General features: G+C 43.3%; 1 protein-coding gene across 1 annotated transcript in view; it reads right to left on the minus strand.

Annotated features, from left to right (window-relative positions):
- ZZEF1 (zinc finger ZZ-type and EF-hand domain containing 1) overlaps nucleotides 1-20,785 on the minus strand; it is a 110,352-nt gene that overhangs the window by 57,881 nt on the left and 31,686 nt on the right. Inside the window, exons 11-20 of the mRNA XM_024736156.1 lie at nucleotides 19,085-19,176; nucleotides 18,553-18,701; nucleotides 14,087-14,198; nucleotides 12,781-12,996; nucleotides 10,606-10,706; nucleotides 9,912-10,081; nucleotides 9,225-9,358; nucleotides 5,134-5,201; nucleotides 4,044-4,158; nucleotides 265-424 (exon numbers count right to left, since the gene is read on the minus strand). Coding sequence (XP_024591924.1) covers nucleotides 265-424; nucleotides 4,044-4,158; nucleotides 5,134-5,201; nucleotides 9,225-9,358; nucleotides 9,912-10,081; nucleotides 10,606-10,706; nucleotides 12,781-12,996; nucleotides 14,087-14,198; nucleotides 18,553-18,701; nucleotides 19,085-19,176 — 1,317 coding nt within the window. The remainder of the gene's footprint in view (nucleotides 1-264; nucleotides 425-4,043; nucleotides 4,159-5,133; nucleotides 5,202-9,224; nucleotides 9,359-9,911; nucleotides 10,082-10,605; nucleotides 10,707-12,780; nucleotides 12,997-14,086; nucleotides 14,199-18,552; nucleotides 18,702-19,084; nucleotides 19,177-20,785) is intronic.

Consider the following 20,785-nt stretch of genomic DNA (forward strand, 5'->3'; position numbering starts at 1 on the left):
CAATGTTTAGGCCGTGAAATGACCCAACCGTACAATAAAAACACTTAGGCATAATACTTCATTCAGACAGGAAACTGAGCAAAAAGACATGCTACAGAATTCCATTTTAAGAAGAAAAAAACAACCCGAAGACAGATCTGATTTGTAATAATGAAATGAAAACAACACACACTCTGTTCTATGCATGAGGTACTAAGAAGAGAGCACACACAGAGTCAAACCCAAACACCTATCGGTTTTCATGGATTTTGTACTGAAACTCACATTTTTCAATAAGGTCAGCAGCAAGATCTTTGGCTCCAGAGTCCGTGCTCTTCAGCTGCAGGTAGCACCAGGACAGCAGGCTGCCTTGGACAGACCAGAACAGGGAGAAGAGCACAGAGCCCACCTCCCCTTGGGCCCCATCGACCATCAACAGTTCACACTACAAGGGAGGAGAGAAATGGAAAGTGTTTACAACAGGCCATTCACAGAACACAGCCAGGGGCATTCTGTAAGAGAGCAGCTGTCAGACACAAAGAGATTCTAGGGAAGTGGGGAATATTTATGACAGAGCTTCAACCCAAAAGTGACCAAGAAAGACAGTATTATGAAAATTCCTCTCTTGCCCTCCAGCTGTTCAGAGCCTTTATAGATGTTCGACTCCACGTTCCCCCTTCCACCCCTTCGGAACCTTACCCCACAGTATATCTCTCTCTCTCTCTCTCTCTCTCTCTCTCTCTCTCTCTCACACACACACACACACACACACACACACACACACACACATATTCAATAATTCCTTTTCTCTCCGGATCCTTCCCCTGAGCCTTCAATCAAATCTCTCCCATTTTAAAAGACAATTCTTTATCCCACTACGGCTCTCTAACCATCATCTTTATTCTCCAGTTTCTCTGAAGAGTCAAACGACCTCTAGGGAGAAATTCTTGCACCTACAAACCACAAGATATTACTTCCATGTAAATGCCCCGAACTGGAAACAACCCAACTATCCCTCCCCTCCAAAGTAAAATGGATAAATAAATTATGGCAGATTCATAAGGGGAATATTGGGTACCAGTGGGTTGGGGGTGGGGGGGGAGAGCTGCAGCACATACATCAACATGCATGAATCTCAAAAATGCTGTTGGGTGAAAAAAACTTGTCCCAGAAGACTACATGCCACATGATTCCATTAAAGACCAAAACCAGGGAAAACAAGCCTGCTATGTAGGGATAAGTAGAAAGAAACACAAGGAAATGATGAATATAAATTTCAGAATGGTGGTTACCTCTTATGAGGAAGGAGGAAGGTGAGCCATGGAAGGGCACTGGGCAGGGAGGGGCAGACTGCAAAAATATTGGTAATGTTTCACTTCTTAAAATGGATAGTTGTCTCTTTAAAGTATGCATCAGTATATATGTTTGTGTACATGTGTTCCATTTGAAAAAGCTGCCCGCACCTGCTGTGCTTGCCTTTCCCCTCCCTGCCATTCTACCCCTCCTGCACCCACCACTCGTTGAAGCCATTCCTCAAAGGCATTAGTTGCCACCTGGAGAGCAAAGCCTCCCCACTTAACCTCAGCCCTGGGAGCTGTGCCAGCCACGGTCCTACTTGAAGCTCTCTCCTCCCTCAGCTTCTGTGGCCCCTGACTTTCTTCCTGCCTCTCCTTTGTACTCTCCTGGCTGCCCTTTCTACACAGATGCCCACAGGCAATAAGAGAACACTGACATTCATGGCGTCAACTATCACCTGCTGGTGAATGACTGCAAATCTCCATTTCCAGCACTGACTCAGCTCCTGAGGGTCCAACCAGACACTGTCTCCTGAAGTCCTCCCAGAACCATAAACCCAACATGTTCGAAGCCTAGCCGTTAGCACTCTCCTCTTCAAATACCTGCTCCTCCCCATCTTGTCACTGGCCCTTTACATATGCTGTTCTATTAAGAACACCCCTTCCTCTATGCCTGATCAGACTCCGTTTGTGGGCTCACAAGGAGCTCCAGCACCACCTCCTCCAAAAAGCCCTTCCCAAGCTCTACTGCCTTCTTCCACCAGATAGGGTCAGGTGTGCTCTTCTGTACCCACAAGACCTACGCTTTTAGGCCCTTACTGTATTATGACTGATCACATGTTTGCCTGCTCCTCAAGACCATGCTCTTTTGGCACTGTACCCCCGTGCCTAGCACAGGGCCCGGCACGCAGCAGGCTTCTAGTGGACCTCTACTGAATTAACAGACCTGTGAGAAATTTTTCAGACTAGGTACATTTCTGACCACCTTGAAAAAAAGTTTTTTTAAATCTAACTCTTCTTCTTTAGTACAACCATAAATGTTTCTTATTCAAAAAGATAATTCAAGGAAATATCTCAATGGCTGCAGTGATCCCTGGCCTGGGAGGTTCGGTGAAGTTTCTAACTTCCTTTGTATCACAGGAAAGTGACAGGGAAGAAAAGACAATCACGTGATCTCCAAATAGTGAAGATTATGAGGAATTCTCTTGGACAAATGCTATCTCACTTCTCTACATACAACTCACAGCACACCTGACCGAGTGGAAAGGGGACAAGACTAAGAGTCGAACAGCCTGGGTTTTAGTCCTGGCTCCAGCACATACCGACTCACACAGGAGGCAGAATTAACACCCAAAAACCAGTGAGAACACTGGAGTCTTCTGCCCAGGGGCACTGATGATGGGAACGTAGAACTTAAATCAGCAGTCTGGGAAACATAGAATTTAGATGAGCTCCAGGCGAAAGGGAAAGTGTGGGAAATGGCAGAAATAAAAACAGATGAGAATGAGACACAGCTAACCAAGGCAGAGCAAAAACTGATGGGCAGTAGGCTGGAGTAAGATTTTTAAAGGAGACTCAAGAGATGAGTCTGGAAAGAAGACAGAAAGGAGAAAATAACCAAAGAGAACATTAATGTGACAGCAGAAAATAGAGCATTGATTAAAAACAATTAAGGCTTATAAAGTCAATACATTACCTTAAAGAACACAGGCATCACAGTAAAATAAAAATAACCCTGAATTTAAACTAATATTAGGTCTAAATAGTGGCCAGTCCAGTGTGACCTAGCACACTACAAATGACAACCCAGCACACTGAAAGCTCTCTAAGGTCCCTGTGAGCAAATGGCGGGGCGGGGCGGTGGGGGGGTAAGTGCTGAGTGGCCTATCACCGCACGCAGCTGGGAATGAACGAAATCATGGCTCCAGAAGCAACCTGAAAACAGCAAAGCACTAACAAAAACATAAGAGATTTAAAGACACCAAGTTCAGCCACGTCATTAAACACATCAAGGGTGTGGTGTGCACTCTCCCCACATCTCCTCTAACTCCCTGGTTCCTGTATTTTATCCAGAGAGGTAGTGCTTGGTCCCCTACTACAGGGCTTTGCTACTTCAGAATCTCTGGGGGTGCTTGATATAATGCAGAGTTTTAAGCCCCACCCCCAGAGAGTCTAAATCAGTAGCTTGGGGTGGGACCGAGAAATCCAAATGTTTGCCACAATGTACCAGGTGACTCTGATCCAGGTGACAAATGGACTACATTTTAAGAAACAAAATCCTTCATGTTAAAAAAAAAAAAAGAAAGAAAAAACTTTAAAATATCATTAGCACGGAAAAAAAGAGACCATCTTTTCAGATTTGATTAGCCTGTGGGTTTGCTAAGTAATCTTAAATTTTAAAAAAAGTTAAAGGCTTTTTCCACAGAATTCACACCACAAGTATATGACTATGCGCTGGGCTCACTGACTGACACCACAAGGGCACTCAGTAAATACCCATTTCTTCTTTTCAAAGGGAGTCTTAATGAGCACTTTCAGGCATTTATTGCTGGCTGACTACCAAGGGGCAGGGAAGCAACCTCTCACTCATTTTGCAGGAGCTGCTAACTAGAAGCAAAGGCAGGCGGGGAAACCTCTGTGCTCGTGTGTGACAGTCGTAGGCAAAGTTACAATCATGCTGTAAATGAGGGCTAAAGGGGAAGGAGCCACGACTGCCCTACCCCGTCTCCTAAAGGCAAGAGGCAAAGGAAACAGAGCGGCATCAGTTACCTCTCGAGCAGCAACAGAGAGCAGAGTGCTCACGACGGCCAGCACTTCACTGATGTCCGTGTCGGCCAGGTCGCCTTTCTCAGGTAACAGCAGAAGGCCGCCTGGATCCTTATCACTGAAAGGACACAAATTAGTCATGACACCTTGTTTCAGGAAGGGGATTTTCACGCTGTCTATCTCAAAAGGTTCCAAAAGAGAACCTAGCAAGATTTCACTGTCAGTTCTATGGGATGTGAGGAGTTTGGGTCAGGAAAAGGCCAGGGTCCCAGCTGGGTCTGTGCCACTGTCTGTCCACATGTACTTATGTAAGCACAGGCCCATAAATCTTCAAGTCCTTAGAAAAGATTCCAGGGAATAAATATGATGAATAAATCACGTTGGCCACCAACAGTAAATACACCTAATCTCATGACTGCTAATCTGACAATCCAGGCTAAACATTCCGTGTCTTCAAAGGTTCTTCACATGAGCCCCAGCCTCTTTCATCATCCTCGATACTCGATTCTGAAGACATTTTATACAGTCCTCTAAATCTGGCCTCCGTACCAGGTATAGTCTCACCTGCAGACGGCTGCTCAGGCTTTTAGTCCCCTCCCTCCTTCAAGAGTCTATACCTCTAATAATGCAACCTACAGGCCCATGAGCTTCTTTGGGAGTCAAAGCAGGTAATGGTCTCCATGTCACCCCTCCCGGCACAATTTTTGCTAAACTACCACTCTGTGCCTCTGCAGCTGGGCTTGGGCTTTAATGTATCTGGGTTTTTAGACTTGAGGACTGAACCCCAAACTCCCTCAGCTTCTTTTTTGTCTTCAAAAATCATGTAGAGACTGAAGCATTCAAGGAGATTCCCCATGGGTTCAACTCTAAAGTGTCTTACAGTGACTGGGACTTGGAGCAAACTCTCGACAAGACTATTATTCTACCACTATTTTGGTCACTTCTGAGTCTAGTGATACCTCACTCTAGAAACCTGGCTGAGTGAGGGAAGTACTTGGTTACTCCAAAAGCACATGAAAGGAAGGGAGAGCTCAAGAAAACAGCGTTGCAAAGATCTGAAATACTGGACAACTGAAAAGAACTGTAAACTTACCTAAAATACGTGCAGAGTGAGCGGAAAGTGAGCTGCAGGGACTGCTTGTGTTCCTGCTCAGTGACATTCTTCTAGAAAACAAGACACTGCGGATTCAGGAAATCTATTCCACAACATTCTAGAGCCCTAGAGCAGCACAAAATGCCACGGCCCACTGATCCCAAACATGGGGAAAGCCGGGGTCAGCAGACCACCTCACGGGCCCAACTTAGACCTGGCCTAGCGCAAAGAGGGAGCAGAACCAAGAGACGGCAGGTTTGCTTCTGTTCATTGCTGAAGCTGACATTTTCAAGCCTTCCTGCAGGAAAGCTTCATGCAAATGTTTAGGAAGGTGACTTCCGAAAGATGTCTATTTTCATCCCTGGGCAAGCCATCCCAAGAGAAGGGGACAGAGACAGAGTGACTTTCTTGTGAGCTTTCTGTTTGTTTTTTTAAACAGGATCTAAGCTTTCTCTGTATAAGTCCGAACAGCCTACAGTGACAGTTAAAGGAATCACACCCCCTGATGAGGCTATGGGTTACTCTGGGGGCACTTTTTTTTTTTTCTTAATTCAATAAATGTGTTGAACACCTATGGCTATGCAAGGCACTGGGGGAGATTTCCAGAGGATTTAAGACCCGGGGCCCTGCCTGGCACAAGAGGCTGGGAGAGATAAGATATGGTCACAAATGACAGCAGTTCAATTCATCTGCACGAGAAGGGAAAAAAAATATAGACCTTACCACTGCTGTCAGATAGATGGGCAAAGGAAAAGTTAATGAGCTGCTTTACTAACATACAGCAATGTCATTCAAGAGGTCGCATGTCCTCTATTTTTCCGTGTGGGACACGAGCTAACAAAAAAACCATTTGCTCAGCTGCCTGATAAATGCTTCCAGCAAACAAGTGGGACAGAGATTCGTCCACAATTCAGAGTCAGCTGCTACTGTCAAAGGTTAAAACTCACGAAGTAAAAACTGATCCAAAGGGAACCCCTCATGCACTGTTGGTGGGAATGTAATTGGTGCAGCCTTTATAGAAAACAGTAATGGCTTTTGAGGGTGCTCAAAAAATTAAAAACAGAACTACCATATGATCCAGCAAATTCCACTCCTGGATGTTTATCCAGAGAAAACAAAAACACTAATTAGAAAAGATATATGCACCCTTATATTCATTGCAGCATTATTTACAATAGCCAAGATATGGAAGCAACCTAAGTGCCCATCAACAGATGAACGGATAAAGAAGATGTGATACACACACACACACACACACACACACACGACGAATGAATATTAGCCATAAAATCTCACCACTTGTGACAACATGGATGGACCTAGAGGTATTATGCTAAGTGAAAGTAAGTCACACAGAGAAAGACAAATATTGTATGATTTCATTTATATGTAGAATTTAAAAAACAAAATAAATGAACAAACATAACGAAACAGGAACAAAGTCATAGATACAAAGAACAAACAGGTGGTTCCCAGAGGGGAGAGGGGAGGAAGGAGGGAAGAAATAGATGAGGGAAATTAAGAGGTACAAACTTCCAGCTGCAGATTAAATGAGTCGCAGGTATGAAATGTACAGTGTGGGGAATATAGTCAATAACTATGTAATATCTTCATATGGTGACGTATCATGAAATAGACTTGTCGTGGTGATCACTTTGAAATGTACAGAAATACTGAACCACTATATGCTGCATAACAGGAAATAATGTAGTGCTGCAGGTCAATCATAATTCAAAAACAAACAAACTCGTAGAAAAAGAGATAAGAGGCAGGGGTCGGAGGAACTGGATGGAGGCAGTCAAAAGGTACAAACTTCTAGTTATAAGCTAAATACTCGCGATGTAACGTACAACGTGATAAATGTGATTAACACTGCTGCGTGTTATATATGAAAGAGGTCAAGAGAGTAAATCCTAAGAGTTCTCATCACAAGGAGAAAAATTTTTTTTCTATTTCTTTAATTTTGAGATTTCTTTAATTTATATGAGATGATGGATGTTCATCCAATTTATTGTGATAATCGTTTCATGATGTATGTAAGTCAAATTATTATGCTGTGCACCTTAAACTTATACAGTGCTGTATGTCAATATATCTCAATAAAACTAGAAGAAAAAAACCGGATCCTACAAGCTGATAGGCAAATTTTGCAGAGAGCTGAAAACAATCAAAGATCCTCCCTCCTCTTGGAAATCCTCCATCACTTAACCTGAACAAGATTCTCCTCTAAACACCTACTGCGTATAGGGTCAGTTTTCCTTGTGGCAGTGCCCCCAAATAGACTGCAGTCATTTGGCATCACATTTTATGCTTCTTTTATTCCCTTTTTTGTTTCTATGGGGCTTTATGCATCCGACAGGGCACTTTTATTGCATTTACTAATTAGTTGTTACATACAGAAATGCCCTTTTAAATGCTGCATCTCGTTTTCTTCATCAAAGTCTTCTCAGTACTTCTAATAGTTGTTTGTCTAAACAGACAAATAATGATTATTTGTTTTATTCTTTCTGATTGTTATTTTTAAAATTTCTTTTCCGTGTCCTACAGCACTGGCTAGGCCTTCTAATATAATATCAAAGAGAAGCAGTGACAGTAAGCATCCTTGTTTTATACCTCACTTTGGAAGGATGAGTCAGTGTCCCAAAGACCAGTACATTGTTTATTGTAGGTTTTGGATACATGCCCTCCAAGAGATTAAGGAATTTCCCTTTTATATCAAGTTTGCTAAGGGTTTTGTTGTTTGAACCATCATCAGAAGTTAATCTTATTAAAATTTTTTCCGCATTTATCAATATGATTTTTTTCCTCTCTGATTTCATTGACTGATTTTCTAATGTTAAACCATCCTCGCATTCCTAGGATAAATCATAATTTTGAGTGGGAAGATTAAAACTTGGTTGTATTTTCTTTACAGATATAAACTGAAATATTTATGAATAAAATAAGTCAGGGATTTACTCTGAAATAATAATGGGGGGCGGGAGTGGGTGAAGTATATTACAGATGAAACAAGATTAGCCTAAGTTTATAATTATTGAATCTAGGTGATGAGTACACTTGGGGGGTTGGAGGGATTCATTATATGTATTATTTAATCGAGTTTTGTGTTTAATTTTCCCATAATAAAAAGTTAAAATGGGGGCTTCCCTGGTGGATCAGTGGTTAAGAATCTGCCTGTCAATGCAGGGGACTCGGGTTTGAGCCCTGATCTCGGAAGATCCCACATGCCACGGAGCAACTAAGCCCGAGCACCACAACTACTGAGCCCACGTGCTGAAACTACTGAAGCCCGCATGCCTAGAGCCTGTGCTCCATAACAAGAGAAGCCACCATAATGAGAAGCCCGCACACCAGAAGGAAGAGTAGCCCCCACTCAACGCAACTAAAGAAAGCCCGTGTGCAGCAATGAAGACCTAATGCAGCCACAAATAAATAAATAAATTTATTTAAAAAAAAAAAAAGTTAAAATGTTGGAACTTCCCTGATGGTCCAGTGGTTAAGAATCCGCCTGCCAATGCAGGGGACTAAGGTTTGATCCCTGGTCGGGGAACTAAGATCCCACATGCTGCAAGCAACTAAGCCCATGTGCCACAACTAGAGAGAGCCCTCATGCCGCAGCTACAGAGCCCACACACTCTGGAGCCCATGTGCTACCAGAGAGAAGCCTGTGCACCACAACTAGAGAGAAGCCCGCGCACCACCATGAACAGCCCACGCGCCACAATGAAAGATCCCAAGTGCCACAACTAAGACCCAAAATAAATACATAAATAAAAATAAACATTAAATAAAAGGTTAAAATGTTAAAAAGAACACTTGGTTGTAGGCATGTCATAAAGCTGAAGGAGACCGAACGCTCCCTTTGTGATTCAACAGGTTCTAAAACAGAGGTCAGGATTATCTCTCATCCCCACCCTGAGTACAGCGCTATGTCCTTAGATACTTGTGTCCCACACAAAACTTTGCACACAGTATTAAATACACATTTGGGAAACTGAAACTGAGAAGATATTCAGAGAAAACAAAGACTAATAAGTTTCACCCGAACAGAGTTCTGGAATGGAATCCGTACTTTTAACGTAAATAATTACCATCATGGTGAAGAGATGGTCCCGCCGGGTCTGTCGATCAGGAAAGAAGACGGCAGCCCCATTAAGAAGGGTATTCCTGACTTCTTGTTTCAGTATTTCCATGGGTGCAGAGTCTCCATCCACCCTATCCACCACTGATAAAAATGAATAATCAGCTTTAATATATCCCACCTATTCACTTACAATATATGTATTGGCTTTAGCCCATACACTCGCTACCAGAGCAAAGAAATACTTCTGTACAGGCTAGGCAATGTAAAGAAATTATCTTTTTATTTGTTTACATTTAACAAAAATAAAGACTCTATGTACCAGTTTTTACATTATTTCTGTCCTTTTGAGACACAACTTGGTGAAGCCTTAAAAATAACTTCAGATGATCATGTGTTTTATTCTCAATTAATATTATCATCTCCCTCACCTCTATCTATCAGCCTCATCCCCGTGTCTCAGCTGAAGTAAAGACTGGAGTGTGATAGCAATTACTCTCAATATAACACAACTGTATATCAGAAACCAGGAGGAAGTTGTTGAAGAGGGACTAAATCCTGAACTCCAAATAATGATTCAAAAGAGGATTATGGAAACTCATTTTCCAAAGATGTAAACCCTTTCCTGGGTTTGCATGGCAAAGGCCCTGCAGGCTACGAGCTCAGGGTCACAGTAAAGAAGAACCCCAATCCCTACCATCACACAGGTGTGTGTAGAGCTCCTTGGCGGCCTCTACCCTCCTACGGCTCATGCTTGGAGCCTTGGCGTCCTCAGAGGTGGCCGACACGTCTCCTTGCAGCACGGAGAAACAGCTCTGGAGGAGCTGCAGAAGCAGGGTTTGGGCACAGATGCATTCTTCCCTTGGGCTACAGAAAGACAAAGAACATCAGAGAGCAAAAATGCAAGTTGCTTTTACCCTCCAAGCCAAACAACTATCTACAAAGGGCTCTCCCCGCTAGGCATCAGGCTCAGTAAAAAGAATGCCAGTCAGAGGCAGAAAGGTGGAAAGGAAAAGAACAATGGACTGGGTAGTGTCTGAAAACACAGATCCTGTCTGACTGTGCCCACTCTGGGCAAAGAAACACACCTCTGATTCTGTTTCTTCAGTAGTATAATGAGAATACTATAATACTTGACCTGCTTATCATTATAAGGTTGTAATATAAATGACAAAATGCTTGCAAAAACACTGCCCTAATAAAGCACTTTGTAGAAATGTAAGGTGTTTATTTTCAACAATAACCAAATCTTTCAAATCAGAGCAATATAAACTAGTAGGAAGTAAAAAATCTTGGAAGAAAAAAATTGTCCATTTAGAACAGCAAAACTCAGTGTTTTCAGTTGTGCTTATCAATATCTGATTATCACCTTGTAACAAATTCTGACTTACTTTTGCTTTAATTTACTGTAAAAATCCCAGAAGATCTGCAAATCAAGACCCGCGAAGTCCAGAAAAGATCTGTATTTTAAGCCACTTTCCTTCTGCTGTACCTAAAAAATAAGAAAGACCAGAAAAAATAAAATTGAAACATGTATTTAGAGAAATATTGTAGTGGCTCATTTACTTCTCACTGTTAAGGGATAAGGTGGCTCCGCATGTGTAAAATTCCAACATAATTGATGCTTACTCTTAAACTAAAAAGTCCGTGAACAACTGTTTTTGGTGTGAAACTTTCTAAAATATGTGTGTGTGTGTACATATGTATGTGAATGTATATATACACATAACACATATACACACAACCCTATGAAAGCTCCTTGACTTCACAGATGCTACACCTGGAACGTAAGTGAATCTCTACTTGGTGATGATTATTGTCCAGGATCATCCTGCAGCATGTTTTGACCCTTCCCTGCATGTAGGCTGAAAGATCAATCCTACTGTAATCGCTTCTGCTACCCCTAAGCATCTCCCTCTCATTTGCTATTTTCTGCTGTGATAGGAGAGCTCCAGTAACAAAGACCAAACAATCCATATACAAATTGAGTCACCAGCCTCTGAATATGCCCTGAAGCAGAATGCAGGTCAAGAGTAGACACTGTTGCATAGCACACGTGAGAGGGCTCCACCGGGTTCCTGAGTGATAAGCCATGTTCTCTACAGTGATGGCTGAAAGAACCTTTCTTTTTTTTGTTTGTTTGTTTGTTTGTGGTAGGCGGACCTCTCACTGCTGTGGCCTCTCCCGTTGCGGAGCACAGGCTCCGGACGAGCAGGCTCAGCGGCCATGGCTCACAGGCCCAGCCGCTCCGTGGCATGTGGGATCTTCCCGGACCGGGGCACGAACCTGCGTCCCCTGCATCAGCAGGCGGATTGTCAACCACTGTGCCACCAAGGAAACCCCAAGAACCTTTCTTTGAGTAGACTGTCACTGTGTTTTTATTAGTGACTGTAGAAGTCAGTATCAAAAACACAATGTTCACAGCAGCATTGTTTACAGTAGCCAAGATATGGAAGCAACCTAAGTGTCCATCAAAAAATGAATGGGGGGCTTCCCTGGTGGCGCAGTGGTTGGGAGTCCGCCTGCTGATGTGGGGGACGCGGGTTCGTGCCCCGGTCCGGGAAGATCCCACATGCCGCGGAGCGGCTGGGCCCGTGAGCCATGGCCGCTGAGCCTGCGCGTCTGGAGCCTGTTGCTCCGCAACGGGAGAGGCCACAACAGTGAGAGGCCCGCGTACCGCAAAAAAAAAAAGAATGGATAAAGAAGATACGGTATATGTATACGATGGAATATTACTCAGCCATAAGTAGAACGAAATTTTGCCATTTGTGACAACATGGATGGACTTGGAGGGTATTATACCTAATGAAATAAGTCAGACAGAGAAAGACAAATACTGTAAGTTTTCACTTATATGTGGAATCTAAAAAATGAAATAAACAAACAAATATAGCAAAGCAGAAACAGACTCACAGTTGCAGAGAACAAACTAGTGGTTGCCAGAGGGGAGTGGAGTGTGGGGAAAGGCAAAAATAGGTGAAGATTAAGAGGTACAAACTACTAGGTATAAAATAAAATTTAAGTTACAAGGATATAATGTACAATACAGGGAATATAGTCAATATTTTATAATAACTTTGCATGGAATGTAATCTATAAAAATATCAGATTACTATGTTGTATACCTGAAACTAATACTGTAAGTCAACTATGTATCAATTTTAAAAAATCCTGTTATTATTTTTGGTACTTTTAGTAAACAAACAGAATTCACCTACACTTCAGGAATAATTCTAGGACTTAAAGAAGACATAAATCCCATAAATGTGCTTTGTCTCCCTGGCAACCAAAGCTGGGGCTCTTTAAGATCTGCATGTAGGTGCATCCCAGGAAACCTCACGATGGTGGCCACATGCCACTTCGTCTTCCACTGACTGATGCCATTAATGCCCAACGCCTCACTCCCCTTGGCCTCCCAACGTCATCACAGCAGCACGATGCCTGCCGTCCTCATTCGTACTGCATGGCTTCAGCAGGGCCAGGTTTCACTCGTTGGTGTTCCTTTCCCCAAACACTGTCATTACTCTTCCCAAAGGAATGAGGTCTAACAACTGAGGAAACACTACCAGGTCGTGGGCGAGCTGCTGGATGAACTGAAGGGTCCTGAGGAGCAGTGTGGCCCCACAGACGCTCTCCTCCATGCCCTTTCTGCAGTGAGTACGGACGATGCTCTGCTCTGCTTCTGCCCTCGCGGGCCGGAGGTACCCACTGATGCTCAAGCCTTGTACTCCCAGGCGCTCTGCCGACTCCTGGCGGGTGCAGAGGAACTTCACCATCAAATACTGGAAAAGGACAAGACAGAGGTGAGGAGAAGGACTTAGAAGCTCCAGGTACTGATGAAAGGGAGATAAAGGCCTTTCTGGGCAGATCTTCCTGTGACTTTAATAATTAATGAGGTACCACTATGCCTAGCACTGGAGACACAAAGTATAAGCCCAGCATCTACAACAAACAGGGAAGAGACAGTACAAACGCTGAAGTCAGGTTTGGGGAAAGATCACAATAAGAGAAACGGCACTATTCCTGCTTCAAGGCAAAAACAGGATAAGACAGGATGAATAAGAGAAGGACGTCTGCTCTGTGGCAGTCATTTTGAAGCAGACAACAGCTATATGGTGAAAAGAGTCAATGACTGCCCTAAGGGATCATCTCCAAGCCCCCAATTACCTGTAATCCATGTGCTGGGAGCCCAGGACACAGCCTTGTCTGCTCAAAGCTAAAGCCATTTGCAAAGCCCAACTTCTATGCACACTCTCTGCTTATTATAGTGAAAGCTCCTTTGTTGAGGGCCTTTCAGAATCCACTACTCAGCTGCATAAATATTTACTGAGTACCTACTATGTACAAGCCCTAAAGATAGTTCTTGTTTCTCTTATTTAAGCTTCTTACTAAGATTCACAACGGAGGTTAAAAAAATTAAGTAGCCAGATAATCACTGTTTCTTCCATAGCTATGGAAAGACATCTCTCTTGCATTTAGGCCTGTGGACTTACTGCTCCCTCAGCCTGAGAGGCCGTTCTCCACACCTCTCAGCCTGGCTAAAGATGACTGCTTAATCAACTTCCAACACTTGGCATCGCACCAACTTTCCTGGGAAGCCTTCCCTAGTGAATTCCAGGCTGGGTAAACATTGTTCCTCCGGGCTGCAACAGCCCCCCGTGTGTCTCTTTATCAGCCCATATCACACTGTCTCATACATCTGTGTCTCCCACTAGACTTGGAGCCCTGTGAGGGTCATGATCACGTCTGATTCACCTCCAGGGTTCCAGTGCTGGCACAGGGCTGGCACACAATAACCGCCTGATAAACACTTACAGTACAAAAGGAGGGGAGTGGGCAGGTGTGCGAAGGCCACACCTCACTGACACTTACCTTGGCAACCCTGCACTGTTGCAACTTAACATCTGCTTCATCCCACTCTTCCTCCAGCTCAAACCAGCCAATAGGATCATCCTCGCCAAGGTTATCAGACGGGCAACCAATCCTGTAAACACAAAGGTAATCACAGAACGTTCTCCTATTCCTAAACTTCTCAAGGGTCTAACGAATAAGGCACCACCTAAATGGCATTTAACTTGTTTACATGGCCTGTCGGTTAACAGTCGAGGACGGGGTGTGGCACGTGGTGCCTCTCTGAGCATACGAGGGAGCTGGCGGTAACATCCTCCCCACTTCTCAGCCTCCTCATCTGTGCAATGGGAACTATTATTAGTCCCAAATATAACCTGGGAACTAAGGAGAAAGTCTGCTTCTCTAGATAACTGGCTTATCTGAAGAATGAGACCTGAAGTCAAGGCATCTGAGATGAAGCTACTCAGGAATAAGGTACAATGCAACAGCTGGTGTGTGCTTCTGGAAAGACACAAAGGAGAGGCAGGTTCAGTTTTCTCTCCCTAGGTCTGGCTAACATAGGTACGACTGGCCTGAGATGCACAATTGCAACAACTGAAGGGTGAAAGCTGAGGAGCTTTCAGATCCTGGAGCTCCAATGAAGGAAAACTGCAGCCTTCACAGGCCTCAGGATTTTTCCCTATTACTTAAGAAGTCCTTCCAGGGAAGCATTTCAACCCAAAGGCTGAAGAAGTACAACTGTGTGCCGTTTCTTTTTTTTTAATTTATTTTATTTATTTACTTTTGGCTACGTTGGGTCTTCGTTGCTGCGCACGGGTTTTCTCTAGTTGAGGCAAGTGGGGGCTACTGTTTGTTGTGGTGTGCGGGCTTCTCATTGCATTGGCTTCTCCTGTTGCGGAGCACAGACTCTAGGCACGCGGGCTTCAGCAGTTGTGGCACGTGGGCTCAGCAGTTGTGGCTCGTGGGCTTTAGAGTGCAGGCTCAGTAGTTGTGGCGCACGGGCTTAGTTGCTCCGTGGCAGGTAGGATCTTCCCGGACCAGGGCTCGAACCCGTGTCCCCTGTGTTAGCAGGCAGATTCTTAACCACTGCGCCACCAGGGAAGCCCATGTTTCTTTTTAAAATTGGATACTTGAATGGTACTTCCTTTTTAGGAATTAAATAACTGAGAAGGAGAAAATGGCAGTCTTTCCAAGTAACATTCCTAAAACTTTAAACTATTTAGTCTATGATATGGCTAACAAGCTAGCCAACACATGGCTATTCTGTATGGATAAGATAAGCAAACACAGGGATTTACAAGAAGAAAACAGCAAGAAGAAAAAGACAAAGGATCCAGGGTAGGTTTTGTAACAGAGAGAAAAAAACGTTCTCTTCTTACCGTTAAGTCTTTCTTAGCATAAACCTTTCATGATATAGTTAACCCTAAAACCAATGGGACAGGTGGCATTCCGTCTTAGCCCAAAACCATGCCAATGACTTTCATCAATATGGTGTGTTTGAGGATTTTTCAATTCACCCTTTGGGAGTCATCAAGGAAATCCTTGAGATACAGAGAGCTGGCAGGACGTCAGAGAGTGGGGAGAAGCAACCTTGCTCACTACACCAACTCACAGGCAGGGTGGAGAAAACAGAGCTAAGTATCAGTCCTCTTAAATATGTACAGCAACCAAACAGCTGGTCCCAGAGTGTGCTGACCGACCAATGTCTGACCAGAGGGCAGACAAAAAAAAAAAAAAAAAAAGGCAAGAAGACAGACACATGTCTATTACCATTTTGACCTCCAAACTGGAGAGGGACTGATAACATGTAGCCCAAGCAAATCAGGATTTCAGAGTAGCTCAGGCTGGAACCAGGAGCTAAAATCAACAAGGGACTAGCAAATAAGCCTGCATTTAGGTTCAAAAAAAAATCATCCTATATAAGATGTGAAAGATCTTGTTTGACAGCAGGTTTAGGGAAAAAAAAAAACCCTATATTAATATGTCCCAGGAGTGGGACACAGCTACTTAAAAACAAGTGTATCTCTAGTTATTGTTTAAAAAGAAAAGCATCTTTTAAAAAAGCATGTATGCATGATGGGAGAGAGATTCGTTTCAATTCATTTAGAGGGCTGAAATTAAGACCACAGAGTTGAAATTACAAGTGCAGATTTCAATAAACATAGAATATGTTACTGAAGTGAGTTCTCCATCATTAAGGGTATTCTGGGGAGGCTGAGTGACCCTTTGTCAGGGATGCCACCAAAGGAAGTCCAGCAGAGAGAGGAAGTTATTCTAGATCCTTGCTATTCCACGTGTGATCCGTGGTCGGAGAGCATCAGAGTCGCCGGGGAGCTTGTTAGAAATGAAGGTCTCAGGCCCCAGGTAGAACCACTGATTCAGAATCCGCATTTTCACACAATTATTGGTGGTTCATACGTACATGAAAGCCTAGTAGTACAGTACTCAGTGATAGTAAAAACTCCAGCACCCCACTACCTGTGAAATACAGGAGCAAAAAGGGCAAGTCTCGGGCTCAGCTGCATGAGTTTTAACTTGCTACTAGTAATAAGGGAGGTAACACTGTCCAAGAGGTCACCAACGACGTCTGTGGCTAAATCCAACCTCACCGGCTCCGGGGTAACATCCAACACCGTTGCCCACTCCCTACCTCTTTAACCACGATTTTCCCCTGGCTTCATGAGGACACTTCCCTGGCTTCCCTGCTGCTTCTCTGGCTGTTTTGCTCAGCCTCCCTTTCTCTGCTGCCCCATAAATGCTAGTGCCTCTCAGCATGTTGACCTAAGGTCTCTGTTCTTTCTTCCCAGCCCACACACTCCGCCAGAATGATCTCTTCTAATTCATTTTAAACTATCAATGAGGGCTTCCCTGGTGGTGCAGTGGTTGAGAGTTCACCAGCTGATGCAGGGGACACGGGTTCATGCCCTGGCCCGGGAAGATCCCACGTGCCGCGGAGTGGCTGGGCCCGAGCCACGGCCGCTGAGCCTGCGCGTCCGGAGCCTGTGCTCCGCAACGGGAGAGGCCACAGCAGTGAGAGGCCCACAACAGGAGAGGCCACAGCAGTGAGAGGCCCACGTACCGCAAAAAACAAACAAACAAAAACCTATCACTGAAATGTCTCTCATATCTCTGCCTTCAGGCCAACATCTCTTCCAGGTTCCTGACCTGTTTATCCAACTAGCTGTGGGATATCTCAGAGGCTTCCTAGAACCTCAAATCTAACAGGACCAAAACTGAGCTCATCATCTTCCCACAAACCTGTTTTCCCCGAGGTATTTTCTGTCTCAGAAAAAGGCGCTACCAATGTCCCCTCTGGCGAGCCAAGAATCCAGGACTCACTGATGCCTAAGCCTCCTTCTCTCTCCTGCTATACATCAATCACTCAGCAGGTCCTGCCGCTTCTACTTTCTAGCTTCTCTTCAATCGTCCACATCTCTCCATGGCTCCTGTTGCTGCTCTAGTTGAGGTTACCCACACTCTGGCTTCCCAGGTGACCGTGACAGCCTCCCCCCATTTCATCTGGCCTCCCCACTCGCTCTCCTCCAGCCCACCTCACACAGCAGGCTCCAGAGCAGCACTTCCAAACCACGAATGCGATCTCTCCTCGTTCTTCGTGAAGCTCCTCAGCAACACACTCCACCCTGCTCCCTTCCCCTGCCCCCATGGCTTTCAAGATAAAGTCTAAGCCCTGAAACAGAGACAAAAGGGCCTTCAACGACCTGACCCTCTCCTAGCTCTCCAGCTTCACCTCTCCCCACTCTCTAACTCATGGCGCACCTCAGCAACGCGGGGCTCGTCAGTCCCTTGTGTACGCCAGACCCCACCTGAGTTCTCAACTGTGCTCTGCTCTTTGCTCAGGACACTCTCCTTCCACTTCTTCAAGTAGTTAATTAGCTTTAGCTCATCCATATTCAACACTTCCTCCAGGAAGCCTTCCCTGATCAGGTCAGGTGCTCTGCCATATGCTCCCAGAGCACCTTATCCCTCCTACCCACCTCGCATTTATAGTACTGTGACACTGTAGGCTTTATCATCTGTCTCCTGAGCTAAACAGTAGGCTCTATAGAGCAGGGAACGGGCCAATCTGCTCATTACGGTACCTTCAGTACCTAGAATCAGGCCTAGCACATCGTAGGTGCTTAATAAATATTTTCAGTAAAAACACAAAAATAGGAGGAGGGAAGCTGGGGCCTGGGTAAAATTTCCAGTGGCTAGATAAGACTAGAGACCTCAGGCTGCCCACAATTCAGGCATGTATTATTACCCAACCATTTTGAAGATGTGTACATCTGGTCACAGAAGGGACCGAGTAAGAGATTATGAACAAATTAAAATATATGTCTTCACATGTGCTGCCAGAAAGCAATGAATGCTCATGGCCACTGAAGATAGGTCAGTGGCAACTTTTCTATAAAGAAAACGTATTTCACCAATAAGAGAATGTATACAATCTTATTAACTATAAAGATTTTTATTCTGTTCCTTACCTGCTTTTTACAAATTGCCTGAATTCCTGAAGCTTCCATTTGTCATATTTTTCAAACCTTTTGAAGTGTTCTTCTGCATGAAATTTATCAGAAGATGAATTATAGGCAAACACCAACCCACACTGGGCACCAATGCCACCACGTCGAACCTGGAAATAGAGATCTAAATAAAGTACATCAAAGGGACCAAAGTTCTGTGGCCATTTTGTTCCCAAATAATATGGTCAAATTCAAATAGCTTAACGCAAAAATCAAACCAACAAAATGAGATTTAAAATACATTAAGTCCTGGAAAAGTAAGAAAGCTGCTTCCCAAGAAATGATTCCTTACTTTTCTTGATCCTTATACGCACACCATCTACAGACTTAACAATCTATTCATCTTTGTGCCCTTGCCCTCTGCTACAGGCCTGACACAGAATAAATAATCACTAAATGTTCAATGAAAAACCAGTGACATGGACCTCCGAAGTACAATCGTATTTTTAAAAACAGTAGTAACATTTCCTAAAGAAGGCAGCATAAGAATTACCATAATTCTGATCTGAGTAACTTGAAAGGCAGATTCAGTTCCTGTAGAAAAAATAGTACTTGCTCTGGTTTTTCCAGTCTCTGTAAGAAAACCTACAAAAAAGAAAAACTAAAGTTAGGATGACTGAGGCATCTGTAATAACCCTAAGAACTAAGACCAAAAAAACCAAAGCATATCCTTTGAGGCAGAGGGCATCTAGTCTATCTGGTTCTCTCATAAAAATTAGAAAAAGAAAGAAGAAAATTAGAAAAAGAATTCCCCTCTGGGCAGAAGCAACCCCCGCCCCACCATAGACACCGAGGTAACAGATCATGGTCCAGGTATAACTTGGTCAGAGCAAAATCTTTTCAACTATACAGGTCGCTCAGCTCTGAGGTAACGATAAAGAAATAAAAAGATGATAAAGACTGTGACTTTAATTCAAAGAGACAAAAGACTGGACAATCAATCACCTTTCTAAACCATTCCTGAAACCATGACTGACGTTTGGCTGGGCTGTTAGAAGTAAGCAGGCTTAAAGGCTGAGAGAGGAATTAGATAGCTTCTTGAATACTCTGTCAGGAAAGACTGTAAAAGTCTTTGAAATGGGCAAGAAAAGAATGCTGGGTGTTTGTTCAGTGCACTCTTTGGGTCATCTCCACCTTTCTTTGTCTCTGAACTATTTTACAACTCTGTAAATTGTAGAATAATAACAGTAATGCAAAAGATTCTTGTCCACACAAATAAAAATTGTGTCTATAGGAACATAGCTGATTATTCCTTATGAAGACTGACCAATTTGCAACCATGTGTAGACTCGTGTCAGCATTCTTACTGGTCTATGTGTATTAATGAGTTCTCCTTTGACCTGCTTGTAACATCTTACTGGTTCCCTCAGTAATTAATGGGATAAATAAAAAGACTGACGTCTTCACTTTATATTTGTATGAGAGCTGTGGTTCACCTTTTATGCTGTTGTTAATTATCCTTTAAAAATTTACACAAAGGTCTGTTAAATCCAAAGCTGCTTTTCTCTTTCCAACCTCTGTAAATTATATAACTTACACATTTACTCAAATCAGCCTGACCACGCATTCTTCCTGAAACCACGAACTGCTTTCAACCACTCTGCCTTATCAAGATGAAAAGACTAAAACCAATTTCATGCTTATTTCATTACACTGAGTTCAATAAAACAAAAATTTGTGAAGTTAAATCTCCGTAAGAGATTTAAATAATATGCATTGTCACCAAAACCAAGAAAATTAAATCCAAAGGAACCTTTACTAAATCACAGGGAGAAGCTATTATTGATCTAATGCTATCAAATACTAATTCTACAGACAATTTTAAGAAGCCATACGGCCAGAAATTCACACAATTCTACTAACAGTAATACTAAAAACTATCCCACTTATTGAACTGTCACCTTTCCTAGGAGGTCTGGATGCCTCTAACTAATCAAATCTATTGTAAAGGCCGAAATGCTGCCTGGGAGTAGCTGCCAGTTTTCATTAGTCTCAACGTAGCTGAAGCAATAATTTAAGTCAAAAGAATCAGATTCTTTTAAAATAACGTTGCCATCAATTTTTTTAAGGCCCAAATAAATACATACGTTAAACAAATAAAGCTTAAAAAGTAAATAAATAAAACCTCTGTGCTTCCTTTTCTTGGTAAAAAACCAGCTCATAAGTCTAACTATAATATTTTAAAGCTACAACT

The sequence above is a fragment of the Neophocaena asiaeorientalis genome, unplaced genomic scaffold (genome assembly GCF_003031525.2).
Source record: "Neophocaena asiaeorientalis asiaeorientalis breed wild unplaced genomic scaffold, Neophocaena_asiaeorientalis_V1.1 scaffold129, whole genome shotgun sequence".
Lineage (NCBI taxonomy): Eukaryota > Metazoa > Chordata > Mammalia > Artiodactyla > Phocoenidae > Neophocaena > Neophocaena asiaeorientalis.